This window comes from Cryptomeria japonica, chromosome 10, assembly GCF_030272615.1.
Source record: "Cryptomeria japonica chromosome 10, Sugi_1.0, whole genome shotgun sequence".
Taxonomy (NCBI): domain Eukaryota; kingdom Viridiplantae; phylum Streptophyta; class Pinopsida; order Cupressales; family Cupressaceae; genus Cryptomeria; species Cryptomeria japonica.
Window position 1 is genome coordinate 266,425,899 of NC_081414.1, and position 14,791 is coordinate 266,440,689.

The 14,791-nt window shown below is 35.1% G+C and overlaps 1 protein-coding gene across 2 annotated transcripts in view; it reads right to left on the reverse strand.

Annotated features, from left to right (window-relative positions):
• Window positions 1-1,076: 1,076 nt before the first annotated feature.
• Window positions 1,077-14,791, reverse strand: part of LOC131039127 (CDPK-related kinase 5-like) — a 45,302-nt gene continuing 31,587 nt past the window's right edge. The window contains exons 5-12 of one of the 2 annotated variants that reach the window (XM_059212037.1): window positions 7,207-7,285; window positions 6,791-7,087; window positions 6,589-6,701; window positions 2,800-2,904; window positions 2,367-2,429; window positions 2,002-2,169; window positions 1,722-1,907; window positions 1,077-1,543 (exon numbers count right to left, since the gene is read on the reverse strand). In XM_059212037.1, the coding sequence (XP_059068020.1) occupies window positions 1,767-1,907; window positions 2,002-2,169; window positions 2,367-2,429; window positions 2,800-2,904; window positions 6,589-6,701; window positions 6,791-7,087; window positions 7,207-7,285 (966 nt within the window). In that variant the 3' untranslated portion in view covers window positions 1,077-1,543; window positions 1,722-1,766. Of the gene's footprint in view, window positions 1,908-2,001; window positions 2,170-2,366; window positions 2,430-2,799; window positions 2,905-6,588; window positions 6,702-6,790; window positions 7,088-7,206; window positions 7,286-14,791 lie in introns of both variants that reach the window. The other variant, XM_059212036.1, reaches the window with a different exon arrangement.

Sequence of the window (14,791 nt, forward strand, 5' to 3'; positions counted from 1 at the left end):
TACCAACATTAAGGGAAGAGTACCAATAATCATTATAACTAACTTCGTGCACCCACAAATCCTAAATGATATGTCAAATTTCAACGAATTTTTTTTGTCTTTGCATATGACTTAAATGCTTATAACGCACAAAGTGGGACTCATGCGTGCAAGGGTCAAGAAGTGGTCATTTCAAAGTGTCACTTAAAACTTACTTAAAGATGCCCCAATAACCATGCACTACAACCACCTCAAAATTGACCAATACTTATGCACAAATGCTCCAAAAGTCGTGGCTATGGATACCAATAAAGTTGGACAACTCCAATTAAAATCCAAAAAGTCTAACTACTAGAGGTAAAGTGGGCGACTATAGGTACATTTGAAATTTATTAGTAGATTTTTAGTTATTATTTTTTTGATTTCTTTAAAATTAGTAATGGAGTTGGGTGAACAAGGAATGAATGGTAATTCAAACATGACAGTAATGGGAGCTCTTCCCCTAGATTGGCTAGCTTAATACTTAGCTTGGCTACTTTTATATTTTTTTAATTAAAAATTAATTTTTAATTCATTCGTATATCTAAATTACACTCCTTTTTTTCTCCTTGCTTCCAAGAAACATCAAATAGATTAGGTAGCAATAGACCAAAACATATCTAGTGCAAGGGTTGTGTACGACCAAAGCATGATCTAGTGCGATTAAAATAAGAGGTAACAGGAGCATGAACGAATGAATGCATACTTTTAATGACATCTATGAGGCTGAACAGCCTATGCGACCCACGGATAACCAGCAAATCGGATAGGCACAAAGGAAATACAAAGAAGAGACCAGCAATCCCTGTCTACCTAAAATTTCTTTTTCTTTCTCCAAGTAATCAGCAACATTTGTGAACTTCTTACCATACGTAATTGTGTGTATTCTTCCACCAATATCAGTATTTGCTGTAGTTCTTTTCGAATCTGTTTCGTGTGGAAATAATCAATATTATTTTAGCTATATATGCAGTGCTCCTCGTTTGTATACCAAAACAACCAATAGTAAGAAACCTCAAAAAATCTAGACATAGGCATTTACACAAAAATCATAGGAATACTAGTCTACAACAGATAAATGTTTGCATTCAAGAAATTAAGTCCTGCATAATCAAGCACAGTTCACCGTACATGTCATAAACCTCTCCTGCCAGCTCATTTGTGAACTAATATGATAAAAGTTCACGTGGATCAATTGCTTTGTACTGGACAAAATGACAGGGCACTGAAAATGAGTGTTGCTTTGACTGGGCACCGCATCAAGTTGTCTGCAGATCCCTCAATCAGCTATACATTACATAAAGAATGCGCCTCACTTACTGGGAACACATAAGAGGCATTTCGTGAAACACAATATTACTTAGGAGGTTCCAGTTGAATATGATGTGCTCTAGCAGGCGCCACAAATTTTCTTCCCTTTACAATGCCAAATGAATTGTGGAATACAAACAATGCAAAGCCCTAAAATGTATGAACAGGCTACTTGATAAAAGTGGGGATTAATATACATGTATCAGATCCCTGCCTGCAAAAAAACCACATTAACATGATCATGGTCAGCAAAATTATTCTCTGGGAGAATATTGTGATTTCAAGGTTAGGGATGTTTGTGTTTGTGAAAAGCCTCTCACAACAGGAACAAATCCTCCCAACTTTAGAAAAAGATATCATGACTAGTAGTCAGGACTGGCAGATTTCTTCACCTCAATGTCAGGTAGAGGTACAAAGTCAAAGAATGGACAAGGGTGTTACTGTGGCCTTGTCAATGATCTTGTAGACACTCCATGTAGTAATTTTACAAACCCAAGAAAACTTAATTTTCCGTCAGTATGCCTTATCCAGTCATGAAGTACAGCGTGTACTGGAACAGCTGGTCCTAGCCCAAGTTCCTGAGAAAAATGGAAAACAAATCCCGGCCATTAAGTAATTTTAGTGAGATGGTAGTAATAAATAAATTACTTGAAACACACACACAAGAAATACCGAGGCTAATTCTTCAATGACAATTGTTCGATTGCCCTTCTGTTCAAACAGTTCATATGCACAACGAGCATGCTGTTCCCATCGATCTAGTCCTTCAAGCTGATGAACACTTATAGCAGCAGAACAGAATTCTTCAAAATCCATTTTCCTGGATTGTAGAGAACTCATCTGCATTTAGAAAAGGGCAAGCAGTAAAGCACGTATTAGATCTTTTCATTAATCCAACGTAAATTTCACCTTTTGTTCTATTTGTTGGAGAACATTATGCACTAAATTAAAAAAATTCACAGTTTTACTTTTAAATAAATATTCACATAATACATGGTAATTAATTAAATATTGATCCAACATTCTTATAGACCTACCGATGAAAGTAAGTCATAAACATGGGATTCCTTCATTGCTTCTGTTGCATTTTTCGTTAAAGCCTGACAAGTAGACATTCTCATCGTGAGCCAAACGTATTAGTTTAAATTTAAGCTTCAAGACTACAACCATAAAAAAGATGGTTTTCATTTTTTATTTTATGACCGAATACATCATGATTTAGATCCCTGGAATATGGCTTTAAGCCACCCTCGCTTTTCCGATTACAAATAGAGCTATCAGAATCTCGATGCTTCACATTCTTTAACATCTATTGTAATCAGAGCATTAGCTTCAGGACTATTACCTTCAGGGCTATTCGATCCACAAAAATATCATGATCTAAGATATTCTATGATATATTCTTATAGTTAAATTTATTGCCATGGCATAACTCTAAAACTACCCAGATTGTAACGTGCACAAACTTACCACTTTAAAATTTTCCAGAGTAACCTGTCCATTTTTTGGCTCCAACAATGCAAATTGTTCCCGCAAATAGAATAGTTCATCCACAGTAAGTGTCTTTGCCAGGGCCTGTAATCACCACATATAAATCATATACTTAACACAAAATGGCTCGAGAAAAAAAATAATATAACAATTCCACAAGACTTGTATCTCAGTATGCTTTATCGCAAGCAGTTGTTGCATCCATATCTTTTTGTGTTATATGAATCAAAATGTGTAGATTTACCCATCATGCAGGATTATTAAATATCTCATATTTAGAATATTTTCTACCCATGTTAAACCGGCAGCAGGAAAATCATATATGGAACCTAAGACGAGTTTCATTAATCCTTAAACAAAAGCAGTCTCAATTTATCCACAGGAATATTCTTGATTCCTTATGAAAATACCAGTTTAATAAATTTCACTTATGAAAGCTACCTTGGCTCAAAACAGTTTTTGTTCAACAATATCATAGTACCTGTGAAAATACATTATGATGTTGAGAGTACTGATCAAATTCTAATACCAAGGTGCAATGGGTATGCTGAAGAGGTATGGAAGGTCAATTGGGGAAAAATTTAGTCTATTTTGCATTAATTTGTGTAGTACATGAGGTCAATTGGTAGGTCATGGTGTTGTTTGTGCAACAAAGATCTCAATGGAGAAGTGATAGATTCAAATCAATAATGCATCCACTTATAAGGATCCAATCATAATTGAACAAAACCTTTGAATCGAGAAAACAACCAAGTTTCATTACCAACATGCTAATGTTATAATTGCAATATGGTGAGAGGGAGAGAGAGAGAGAGAGAGAGAGAGAGAGAGGGGTAAAGATAGAGCTAGAAAGAGGGAGAATTAGAAGGGAAAGAGCAAGAAAGAGATGGAGAGAGATATGGAGAGATAAAGAGAGGGAGGACAGAAGAATAGATAGAGATGGAAGAGAAAAATAAAAAGAGTGCGAAAGAGTGAGACAAAAAGATAGAGAGACAAAGATAGGAAGTGATATGTAGAGAGAGGAAGAGATAGTGGTAGAGAAAGATAGAGATAGAGAGATAGATGAGAAAAGAAATATGGAGAGATAGACATAGAGAGGAAAAGAGATATAGATATAGTAGTCTAGAGAGAGAGAGACATGTCTAGAGATAGAGGAGAGAGGATAATATAGGTAGAGATAAAGAGGGAGCAAGAGAGGAAGAGGAAAAAATAGATAGAGAGATGGAGAGAGGTAGATGGAGAGATAAAGATTGGAAGATAGGGGGATAGAGGAAGAGATAGAAAGATCTATAAAGGAAGAGAGAGGGAGAGAGATAAAGAGATGGAAAAATAGAGAGCGCTAGAGATAGATGAAAAGAGATGGAGAGAGGGTGAGAAAAGTAGGGGAAGATAGAGGGACATATAATCATAAATTGGAAAAGAATGAGAGATATGTAGAGATATATAGGACGAGAGAGGTAGAGATAAATAGATAGATAGGGGAATAGGGACGGAATCAAAGAGGGAGAGAGAGAGGGAGAGAGAGAGAGAGAGACATATGTTGTACAAGAGATAAGGAGTTAAAAAGAGATGGAAAGAGGTGGAGATAATAATATATAGATAGAGAAGGGGAGGGATATATGGAGATAGCGATATATGGGAAAGGAGTGAGAGATGAAAAAGGTGACAAAGTCATAAAGAGGAAGAGATATAGACAAGGTAAAAGACAGGGAGATTGGGATTGAGATTGAGAGGAAGAAACATGCAATGTGTTTGTGTGTGTATCCATTAGACAGAGAACAATAGAGAGATAAAAAGAGGGAGCAATGGGAAGAGAGAGAGATATATAGGTATATATAGAGGAAGAAATATGGATAAGGAGAGATACAATAAATATAAATTGTGAAATAAAAAAGGGGTTGAGAGAGGGAGAGGGAGAAATAGATATAGAAAAAGAGCAACAATGAGAGAGGGGGAGATAGATAGAAAGATAAAGGTACAGGAAGTGATATATAGAGAGGTAGAGGGGGGTATAGAGAGTAGGAAAGATGAAGGGAGAGGAGTGTATGAGAGTGAGAGGGGGGGGAATTAGGGAGTGTGTCTATGTGAGAGAGAGATATATAGAGATATAGGTTGGGAGAAATAGGGAATGTGTGTGAGTGAGAGAGATATGGAGATAGATATAGAGATGGAGAGAAATAAATAGATAGAGAGAGGATATATAAGTAAAGAGATATAAAAGAGGTAATGATAGGGAGAGAGGGAGAGAGGGGGAGAGGGATAAATATAGAGAGAGATATTGTGGGAAGGATAGAGGGTGAATAGAGATACTAGGAGAGGTAAGGAGATATAGATAGGTGAGAGAGATAGAGATGGAGATAATAATCAAATGACAAGTTGTCCCAAGCATGAGTTGAACCAAGGACACATGCTATCTTTAAATTATTGGCATGAAACGAGTAATCAAAATATAGTTTTTCTCTCTTGCTCTCTCAAAATTTAAACTTTTAATCTAGGTTTTAAGTTGAAATTTATTTTATGATATTAATTAAAATAAAAATTCAAATATAATTATTCTACTATAAATAAAATTTTAATAAGGTAAAAATTATTAATTAAATTAATTCTAATGTCTTTTAATTATTATTTGTAATTCTATAAGAAGACACAAATAATTAAAATAAAGCTTTATCCTAATAAAAAATAATCCTTAAAAGACATTAATAAAAGACAAGATTCTTAATTCTTAATAAATTAAAAAATAAGATAGAATATCTAAAAAAAGAAGATAACATAAAAAAAGTGTTTATATCAAGAGAAGAAAGTAATAGATTCTTAATTCAAAATATAATTATTCTATAAATTAATTTTTTAATAAAACAAATAATTATGAACTGAATTAATTTTAATAATTTTTAATTATTATTTTAATGTCATGAATAGAGATTAATCAAAAAAAAATTAAACTTAATGAAAAAGTAATTTATGTTTAAAAAAAGAAGAAGAATTAGAATAAAGCTAATTCTTTCTTATTTTAATACTTTTTTCTTTAAGAAACTTAGGAAAAAAGATAAAATATCTTAAGTATTAAAAGAAATAATAAAAGATTTTCTTGTCAAAAGAAATAATAATAAAAGATGGATTTTTCTTTTATGCATTTTTTTTAATTAATAATATAATATTAAAATATATATTTTTTAATTTTTATCAATAAATATTTATTATTTTAATTTAGTATAAATATAAGCATACATTAAAATTGATTCTATAGTCTTACATCCTTATCCTCGATTATCAGCCATTGATTTCAAATGGTAGGTGGTCCATTTCATATAAAAATGCATTTCGTATAATCAATAATTCCAAATGACAAAATAGTGGAAAACTCAAATTACTTATTGTCATAGAGATAGTTAAAAATCTTCTATGGAAGTAAAGGCATCCTAGCACACAAAAATCAGTTGTAGAGGTATATCCACAATAACAATGCTTGCACTCAGTTCACAGCACACTCCTAAGTTCTTGAACATTATAATATTTTTCTTTGGTGTTTATTTCTGTGGTGGAATTAACTATAGAGAGATCACACTCCTAGACTAGAAAATGAAGCTTATATTATACCCCACATTAGATTCATTGTGTCTGTTTCAGCCAGCAGAATAAATGGAATGATGCATATTAAATAGGACAGGCACAATACATTGGAGAGAAAATCCCCACAAGCCATTCGAATAGACAAAGCAAAATAAGAGAAAAACAAATGCTAATGAATTCAAAGAAAAACATTACCTTCAGCGCCGCTCTTCGAAGACTCGATGCCCGCAGATGTGCCTTCACAAGTCTATATATTAGAATGTCCAAGGGAATCTTAACAGTGTGAGAATTCCTGAGCCAAGGGTGAGCTGCATTATCATATAGAGTTGGTCAGACAATTATCAATAAGCTGGAAAGCAAATACGAAGTTGATCCTTTAAAACGATATACTACTCACTAAGAGCCTGCGCGGCAGTCATTCTTTTGCGCATATCCTTATTTAATAAGCGTTTGACGAAGTCCTTTGCCTCAGAAGACATAGTAGGCCAAGGAGCTTCCTCAAAGTTTGGATCAGCCTTTAAAACAGCTCGAAAAATACCAGATTCAGTTCGAGCCCAGAAAGGTCGGCTGCCACACAGAAGGATGTATGCAATAACACCAATACTCCACACATCTGCTTCTGTACCATAAGACCTATGAAGAACTTCTGGTGCAACATAGTATGCACTGCCTACAATATCATTTAATCTTTCGTCTGCACATAACCCATAGCAAATTGTAAACACTGTGTCTCCACCAAAAAAGAAACCAATGCTGCAAACTAAATGGGAAAATATCCATATAAACCACCGAGTTGCAACCCAATAATTGTACCTGGCTTAACAAAATCTGACAACCCAAAGTCTATAGCCTTTAACTGTGCATGTTCCTCTTTGCTGGTAAACAGGAAATTCTGTTCAAATGTAACAGATTGTTTACAATGAAAGACAGCCTTTAATATCAACCTAACCGAATGGAAACTGAGACCACAAAAATTGAAAATCTCAAAAGCTATTTTAAAGCTATTACTATTCGTAAGGCAAACAAGAAGTCAAATAGGAGCGCACATATCATGGAATCAATTAAGTTTCTTGTAGCAAACAACAAATCAAATAGGTATATTATTATAAATCTTTGCAGGTTCGTTGTTTCCTATATGATACTATGAGATGTTATAGCTGTATGATAAAAAATTCTGTTTTATGAATCTTGAGATGTGTCATATTATCATTTCTGATTATTTATAAATTTATTGAAATGTGTATTCATCACATGTAATGTTCATTTACATGGATTGGAGTATTCATTTTATGATGAGATTTATGAGATGCATGCTATTGAGATAAATTCCATGTATATCTAGAACACTAAAGATGTGGGTATTGCTTGTATGCATTTCTCCTTAAATTTAATTACTGTTGCTTCAAATATTATTATTTGATCATTGATGTGACATGGTGTGGTTAATGAGCGTATAGGATACAAGCATAAGCCAACGGGAGTTAATTCAAACTGGTAACATTGATTTTTGGTCACCATCTTAATCCACTCATGGGATGTTTAAAATGTGTCCACTTGCATGCCAATATAGCCAGAATACCCAAGTCTTATGAGGCCCTATGTATCCCCTTTGCATGCACTTAAATTATTGTCTTTGTTCTCTAAGATGTAATTTATGATGTCTTAATGCAGTCCAAGGACTAAAGAATTAGTTTTAATCATATACGCTTTTGTTGAATGTGTTGAATTAAATTTCGAAAGTGCATGAGCTGATTTGTGTGAAATTGGCATCTTTAAGCTATCTTAAAAAGGTAAATTCTTATCGTTTTAGTTAAATTTGGCTTTGGGGTTGATATGGTTATGAATGGAGTCTTCTAGAAGCCTCTAGGAGGCCTTAGGTGGCCATTTGGACATGGATAATCACCTAATTTTAATTGGAAACAATTTGGACAATTCGAGCATAATCTTGAAGCCCATGGCAAGGCCACATGGCCTGTAAGAGTTTGTCCCCTCAAGTTGAATTTACAGTTCCCTTTAAATATGAATTCGGATAAATATCTTGGACATTTTGGGTGACAAATAAATATCTTAGATTTTTTTATTGGAATTAAATTGACCATATTATCCTTAAAGTTGTTTTATGGATCCTTTGGCTCACGTCGAAGAGACTGGACACATGCCACGTTTGCCAACCTATTATTGATGAGGATTGGTAAACTAGAGTTTATTTAATTAAGGATAATGGTTAAGAAAATGAGTTGCCTCTTTTGAAATTCATAATTACAATTTGAGAAAGGATTTGGAAGGTTCAGAGAAGATATAGAAAACCTTAAGGATTTGGATTTAGAGAAGGATTTATGAAAGCTGGAGGAGTGTTCTTCAGTTTAGAAGTATTGATGCTTGGGAAAGCTGATGTGTATATGTCCACTTTTTGAGATGGGATTTAATATTAAATAAAAATGATATATAAAAAAAAAAATTAATATGATATATAATTGATATTTAATTAAATTTAACTAATGGTCAGAAGGCACGAAATAAAGAGCTATAACCATTGAAGGATTAAGGTATAAATGAGAGACCATTCTCTCAGAAGACGACAAAAAAGGAAAGAATCGATCAGTTTGCAAATAAACTGATCATTCTCAAAAGACAGCAATTAAGGATGAATAGTTGTGTCTTTTTCAAAGGGCAGAAATCATGAAAGGTTGTGACTCCCTCAAGAATAAGATATAAAAGGGAGATCATTTCTTTGGGAGGAGATAATCAAGCAAGGAATAAATAAATTATAAATTGGGAATGAAGAATCAATTTGGAAATAAAGTACCATTATCAAAGGCAGCAATGAAGGGTGGTGACTCGATACTTGTGAAAGGTGGTAACTCTTTCACAATAAAGTATAAAGGGGAGATCAATCGAAGAAGCATCATTCAAGCAATCATCAATCATTGATCCCTCAAGAAATCAAACAAACAATCAATCAGCAAAGATCAAACGAACAATCATCAAATCCACATCAATCGTTAATTAATCTTGGGATTAAGGAAATAAACAATTCAGCAATCAAGCAAATCAATCAATCGTTCAAACATCAACTATTGAAGCATCAACCATTGAAGCATCAACCATTGAAACATCAATCATCCAAAAATCAATTATTCAAACATCAATCATTTAAAGATCAACCAATAAGTTATCAACTCAAAAATTCATATTTCAAGTATCAATTCATTCAGCAATAAATATAAAGCAGGTATCCATTGAAGCATCAAATCAGCAATTGTCTAGCAAATACATCAAGTTATCAGTTTTGAATTCTAAGTAATATCATGCAAATTGGAAGGATGAAATCCCTTCAGTGTCGACAAGAATTGGAAGGACAAAAACTGTTTCATGCTCGTACTGAAATTGGACGCAAACCCATATCTTGGTTGAGGAGGACGAAAACCCTCCAAGGAGGTCTAAGAGTTGGAAGGATGAAAACCCTCAGTATTGTCACTGTTGAGATAGGGACAAAAACCTCGAGTTAAGCTGGATCGCAACTATTTCCGGAGAATTCACGATATGATTGACTTTGGGCATTGTGTTACGATTTATTGATCTGAATATTGTCATAAATTCTTTATCTTTGATAAAGTTATTATCATTTTGAGTAAATATTATTGTTTTAAAGGCAAAAATCAGGAATAACCAAAAAGGGACATTACAGGTGGGGCTGGGAAGGAGTTTTAGACTCCATTCATAATTCCAAAGATTTTAAAGCTTGCGAGAGGTAGGATTCTTGTGCTATTTTATTCTTGCTCTTGTTTGTCCCTCCTGCTTGATAGAAATGGTATTCTTATTTATTTCATTAGCATTTAGAGAGGCTAAAAGTGCTTCTACACCTCAAGTAATATACTTATATTAAAAAAGTGAGCTTGGTGTCCATTAATGGAGACTATAGCTTTATAATTATTTCCCCTTGTGCCTATTTTGTTTTAAAGAGTTGATACGTCTTCTTGTAAGCTCAAATGGAGTTTCATGCCTTGTTAAGGGTCTTTTTTGAAGTAGAATTGCATTAGCATGTGTGAAAGTGAGTATGATTCTTACCTATTATGGTATGACCTTGCCCAAGGTTGATTTATGATTGGGAGAAATTTTGACGTGACCTACATGTTTGCTATGATTATGATTACATCCTTGAGAGACTGAGGTGTTATAGTATATGCAAGTGTTTGTATTTCATTCTCTTTGAGGATATGTTACTTAAGAATTGAGATTCCAGAAGAGAACTCACCAGAGCATGCTGTTTACCAATGACTCTATCGTGTATTTTGAGATAGCCTTATGTTTATGATGTGTCCTTCAATGTTGCCTTGAACTATGGTTGAGTATGTGTTTATTCGGATCCCTGGTACTCTCCCTTAGATATAAGGGATGATGCTTGAGAGTATCATATTGGTTGAGAGGTAGATATTCCTTGTTGATTTGGAGCTTACATCGCCATGCAGTTTTAATTTTAAAAAGAGATTGATTAATCTTTCATTCCCTCATTTTCATTTATATTGAAAAATGAATTACAAGTTGTAGAAGGAATTTGTGCTGATTTTAGCAATCAGATTCGACAAAGATACCTTGGGAAAACCTCCCTCTTGGAGGAAAAACCCAGCAACAAAGAATCTCAGATTCGCTTAGAATAAGGTAGAGACAGATTACAACCTTGCCCAGCTAGGGCACAAAACATAAGCACCAAAACCCTACTTATATGAACCTTGATTCTGATCTCACTCCAATAATGATGCCCAAAATATAATTTGCTGATGGATTGAGCTTGCACTTGGAAGATGTCGCACAGCTAACTCAAGGATTCAATGTCCTGCAGCAGATTCGGTAGGCTATAGCAGGTTAGGCAGCCTAGAATGACTTCAGCTGACCTAGCAAGATATTCGCCCAGCCTGGAACAGTTTGCTGACTGGAAGATCTAATTCGCTGCCTTAGAGATGACTTGCAGATGCTAATCGCTGCTGGAGGAACTTGAAGAATCAGAGATGAATTTTCCTTACAACTTTATGCCCTTGTGACTACAAGTCACCTTTCTTTTATATACATGCCCTTAACCCTTATGCCTAGGTCGGCTTTGGCACCAAATTACAAATTCACAAGTTACATTATAGGGTCAGACCAATATCACAAGTTACATCGGTTAGGACCTGACCAATAACACTTTACAAGTTACATATTAGGTGTGCCCAAATAGGGCCTGCCCTATTATAATATATTACACAATCGCCCAAATAGGCCCAATTAAACATATGCCAAATTGCTAAGACCAAAAGCCACTTAGCACTTAGGTGAAATAGGTTGGCCCTAGAAGGGATCCAACCTAGTTACATAACAACAATTTGTATTCAAAAGTTGTAATAAATATTGACATATTCCAAGGATTTGTGATAGAATTTTGTTGATGTGTCTTTTGTACACAACCAAACACAGAATAAAATACCTAAAGGTACCTTATCCTCTCTTGAATAAAGCTTCCCTGAATGCTGAAGATCTCGCAAAAGGATCAATAGGAGTAGCTCCAAGGTTCTGATTGTAGGTTCTCTACTTGTGGATAAACTCTTGCAATATGATGTGATTTTGCTGGAATCACAAGGGGACTTACATTCGATGACCTGAGCGTCTGATTTGCTTTGGATATCACTGGAACGTGGGTCTTTACTGATCCTTGATTTTTTAAAAAGGGAAAAGGATAAGGGTTGGAGAAGGATCTAATTCTAACACTAAGAATGTAGGAGCAATGGATGACCTTTGTATATCCATACTACTAGCAGTTTGTTGATTGCAAACTTGCCTTGCGTAATCAACTGGAATCATTCAGCTTAAGCTTAATTTCAATTATTGCTTCTTCATTGATATGCATCAACCTGACGGTGTCTATGCTTGTAGCGGTGATCTAAACATCATAAAGCTTTCCTTACAAGATCGCACTAACCTTGTGGAGATGATCCTGGCATGTCAAAGCAAGACTTAGTTAGAGTTTCATCAAAGGTCATCCATTGCTCCTACATTCTTAGTGTTAGAATTAGATCCTTCTCCAACCCTTATCCTTTTCCCTTTTTTAAAAATCAAGGATTAGTAAAGACCCACATTCTAGTGATATCCAAAGCAAATCAGATGCTCAGGTCATTGAATGTAAGTCCCCTTGTGATTCCGACAAAATCACATCATACCGCAAGAGTTTATCCACAGGTAGAGAACCTACAATCAGAACCTTGGAGCTACTCCGATTGATCCTTCTGCGAGATCTTCAGCAGGGAAGCTTTATTCAAGAGAGGATAAGGTACCTTTAGGTATTTTATTCTGTGTTTGGTCATGTACAAAAGACACATCAACAAAATTGGTGCTAGAAGGAGGGCATGATCGTGATGAACACTTGATAAAATCTGGATTTCAGTTACTCAAGTCATATTTAGAGGAGATATCCAAGGAAGATCAATGGAAAGCCTTTTCTTAAACACTCAGTAGAGCTGGTACAAAGAAAGGAGGTGATCGCTGGATCGTCAATTGGACTTACGAAAGAAGGAAGCAAGCTAGAACCAGTTGAGCTTTCAAGTTGAATCTGAGATATTCAAGATCTCTCTTATTCCTGAAAATAAAAATAAAAAAGTTAAAAACCAAAAAATCCAAAAAAAGGTGAAAAAATAGAAAATCAAAAAAAATCAAAAAAGAAAGATTTCTCGATGAAGTGACAACAGTTTCACGATGAGCAACAAATAGATTTTCCTCAACTTTGATGGAGATTGGATACACAGCTTTATCCACGCAGATTGTCCGAGTTTGCAAGGTCAGGGCAGTGTCAAATCCATGAGACAGATGAACATGATGAAATGCATTGCTTGAAATACTTATCAAGGATAGAATCAGCAACGCAAGGAAAGATCTTCTTTTGGGATGTTCCTAGACCAGAGGCAGAAGAAAGCAGTTTCAGCGTCCCAAAAAGCAAAGATCCTCTTCTAAGCTTCTTATGAATGATCAAGAGTCAGCTTATTTAATGGTGAAATGCGTTTAGAGAACATATTAATTCCATTGTGGTGTAGGATTCATAATGCACCTCACTCTGAATTTACTTGCTCAGAATGTGAAATGACCATCAATCAAGTCAGAAATTAGTTTGGAATGCCAACTTTGTCCGAGGAAGAGTGCATTGTGAACAAATCTTGGGGTGCACATCTTGCAACTGAATTCAGGAGAACCTATGAAAAAGACATTGCTCCAGCACCTAATTGTGAGAAGGACCAGTTGCAAGTTGACGATACAAATACACCTGATGATCAATGTATGGATAGCTCACCATGTCTTGCACCTGAAGAAGAATACCATGAAACGAAAGTTGAAGAAGCAGTTGAGAATGCTCAGGTAGTGATAAAGGAAGATCCAAGAGTTGAACAAGCAATTAAAGGAGAAGATGACTCATTCCTTGAAGAATTCTCATTTATGCTACTAAAGGAGATCCTTGAGAATGAATTGCAAGAGGTCTCAAATGGCATTCTTAAAGAGGACAATCAAGTTGACATATTGAATGAAGAATTATAGAACACCATAAGTGAGCCCAGGCATGAAGAACAATTCAAAGGGGCGCTTAAAGATTTCATCACCATCATGCTATTTGAGGAAGCATTGAAAGATCTTATAGAGGAAGCACAAATGGATTCACGGTCAAAATTTTCTCAAGACAAACAAGCTATGTTGAGTGAGGTGGTTCATCATCATCTCCGACCTCTCGAGACAACACCTGAGGATGGGACATCACCAGAGATTATATTTGATCAACTAAAGGAGATGTTTGAAGCTCAATCACTCAAGGAGTCCCTGATTTTTGAAGATATGCTTACAAAGCTTCATGACGATGTGTGGTTTATGCATGGGGATGAACAAGATGTTATTGTGAAAACGAAAAAAGTTGAGCTATTTGAAGGGGCGCTAAGCTTATTCAAAGAAGAACTTGTATGTAAAGATCAACATGTTGTGGATGCTCGTGGAATGGTTCATCATCAATGGCTAGCTCTTGAAGCAGCCGGTGACCTCGCTTCCGACAATGCAGTTCCATCTGAACCTGAAATATGCCAGGTTGTCTCTTTCCTTAATCCTAGCCTTGAAAGTTATTATGATTTTGATTATGGCAATTTTGGAAAAACAACTTGCATTTGGATTGATCATGGCCCTAACGAATTACCTCAGTTGATCATTTTAAGTGAAAACTTGCTTGAGTATGAGAAATGCATGGTGAGAGTTTGCTTTTTTGTATTTAAGGATAAATTTGCTCGACTGAGAACCATCACGTTTGCCATGCTCTTGTTGCACTACCTAAGAAACCATGTAAAGACATGTACATATTTCGCTTCCTTGAGTCGTGTTGAGTCTGGGAGTCTCGTATATA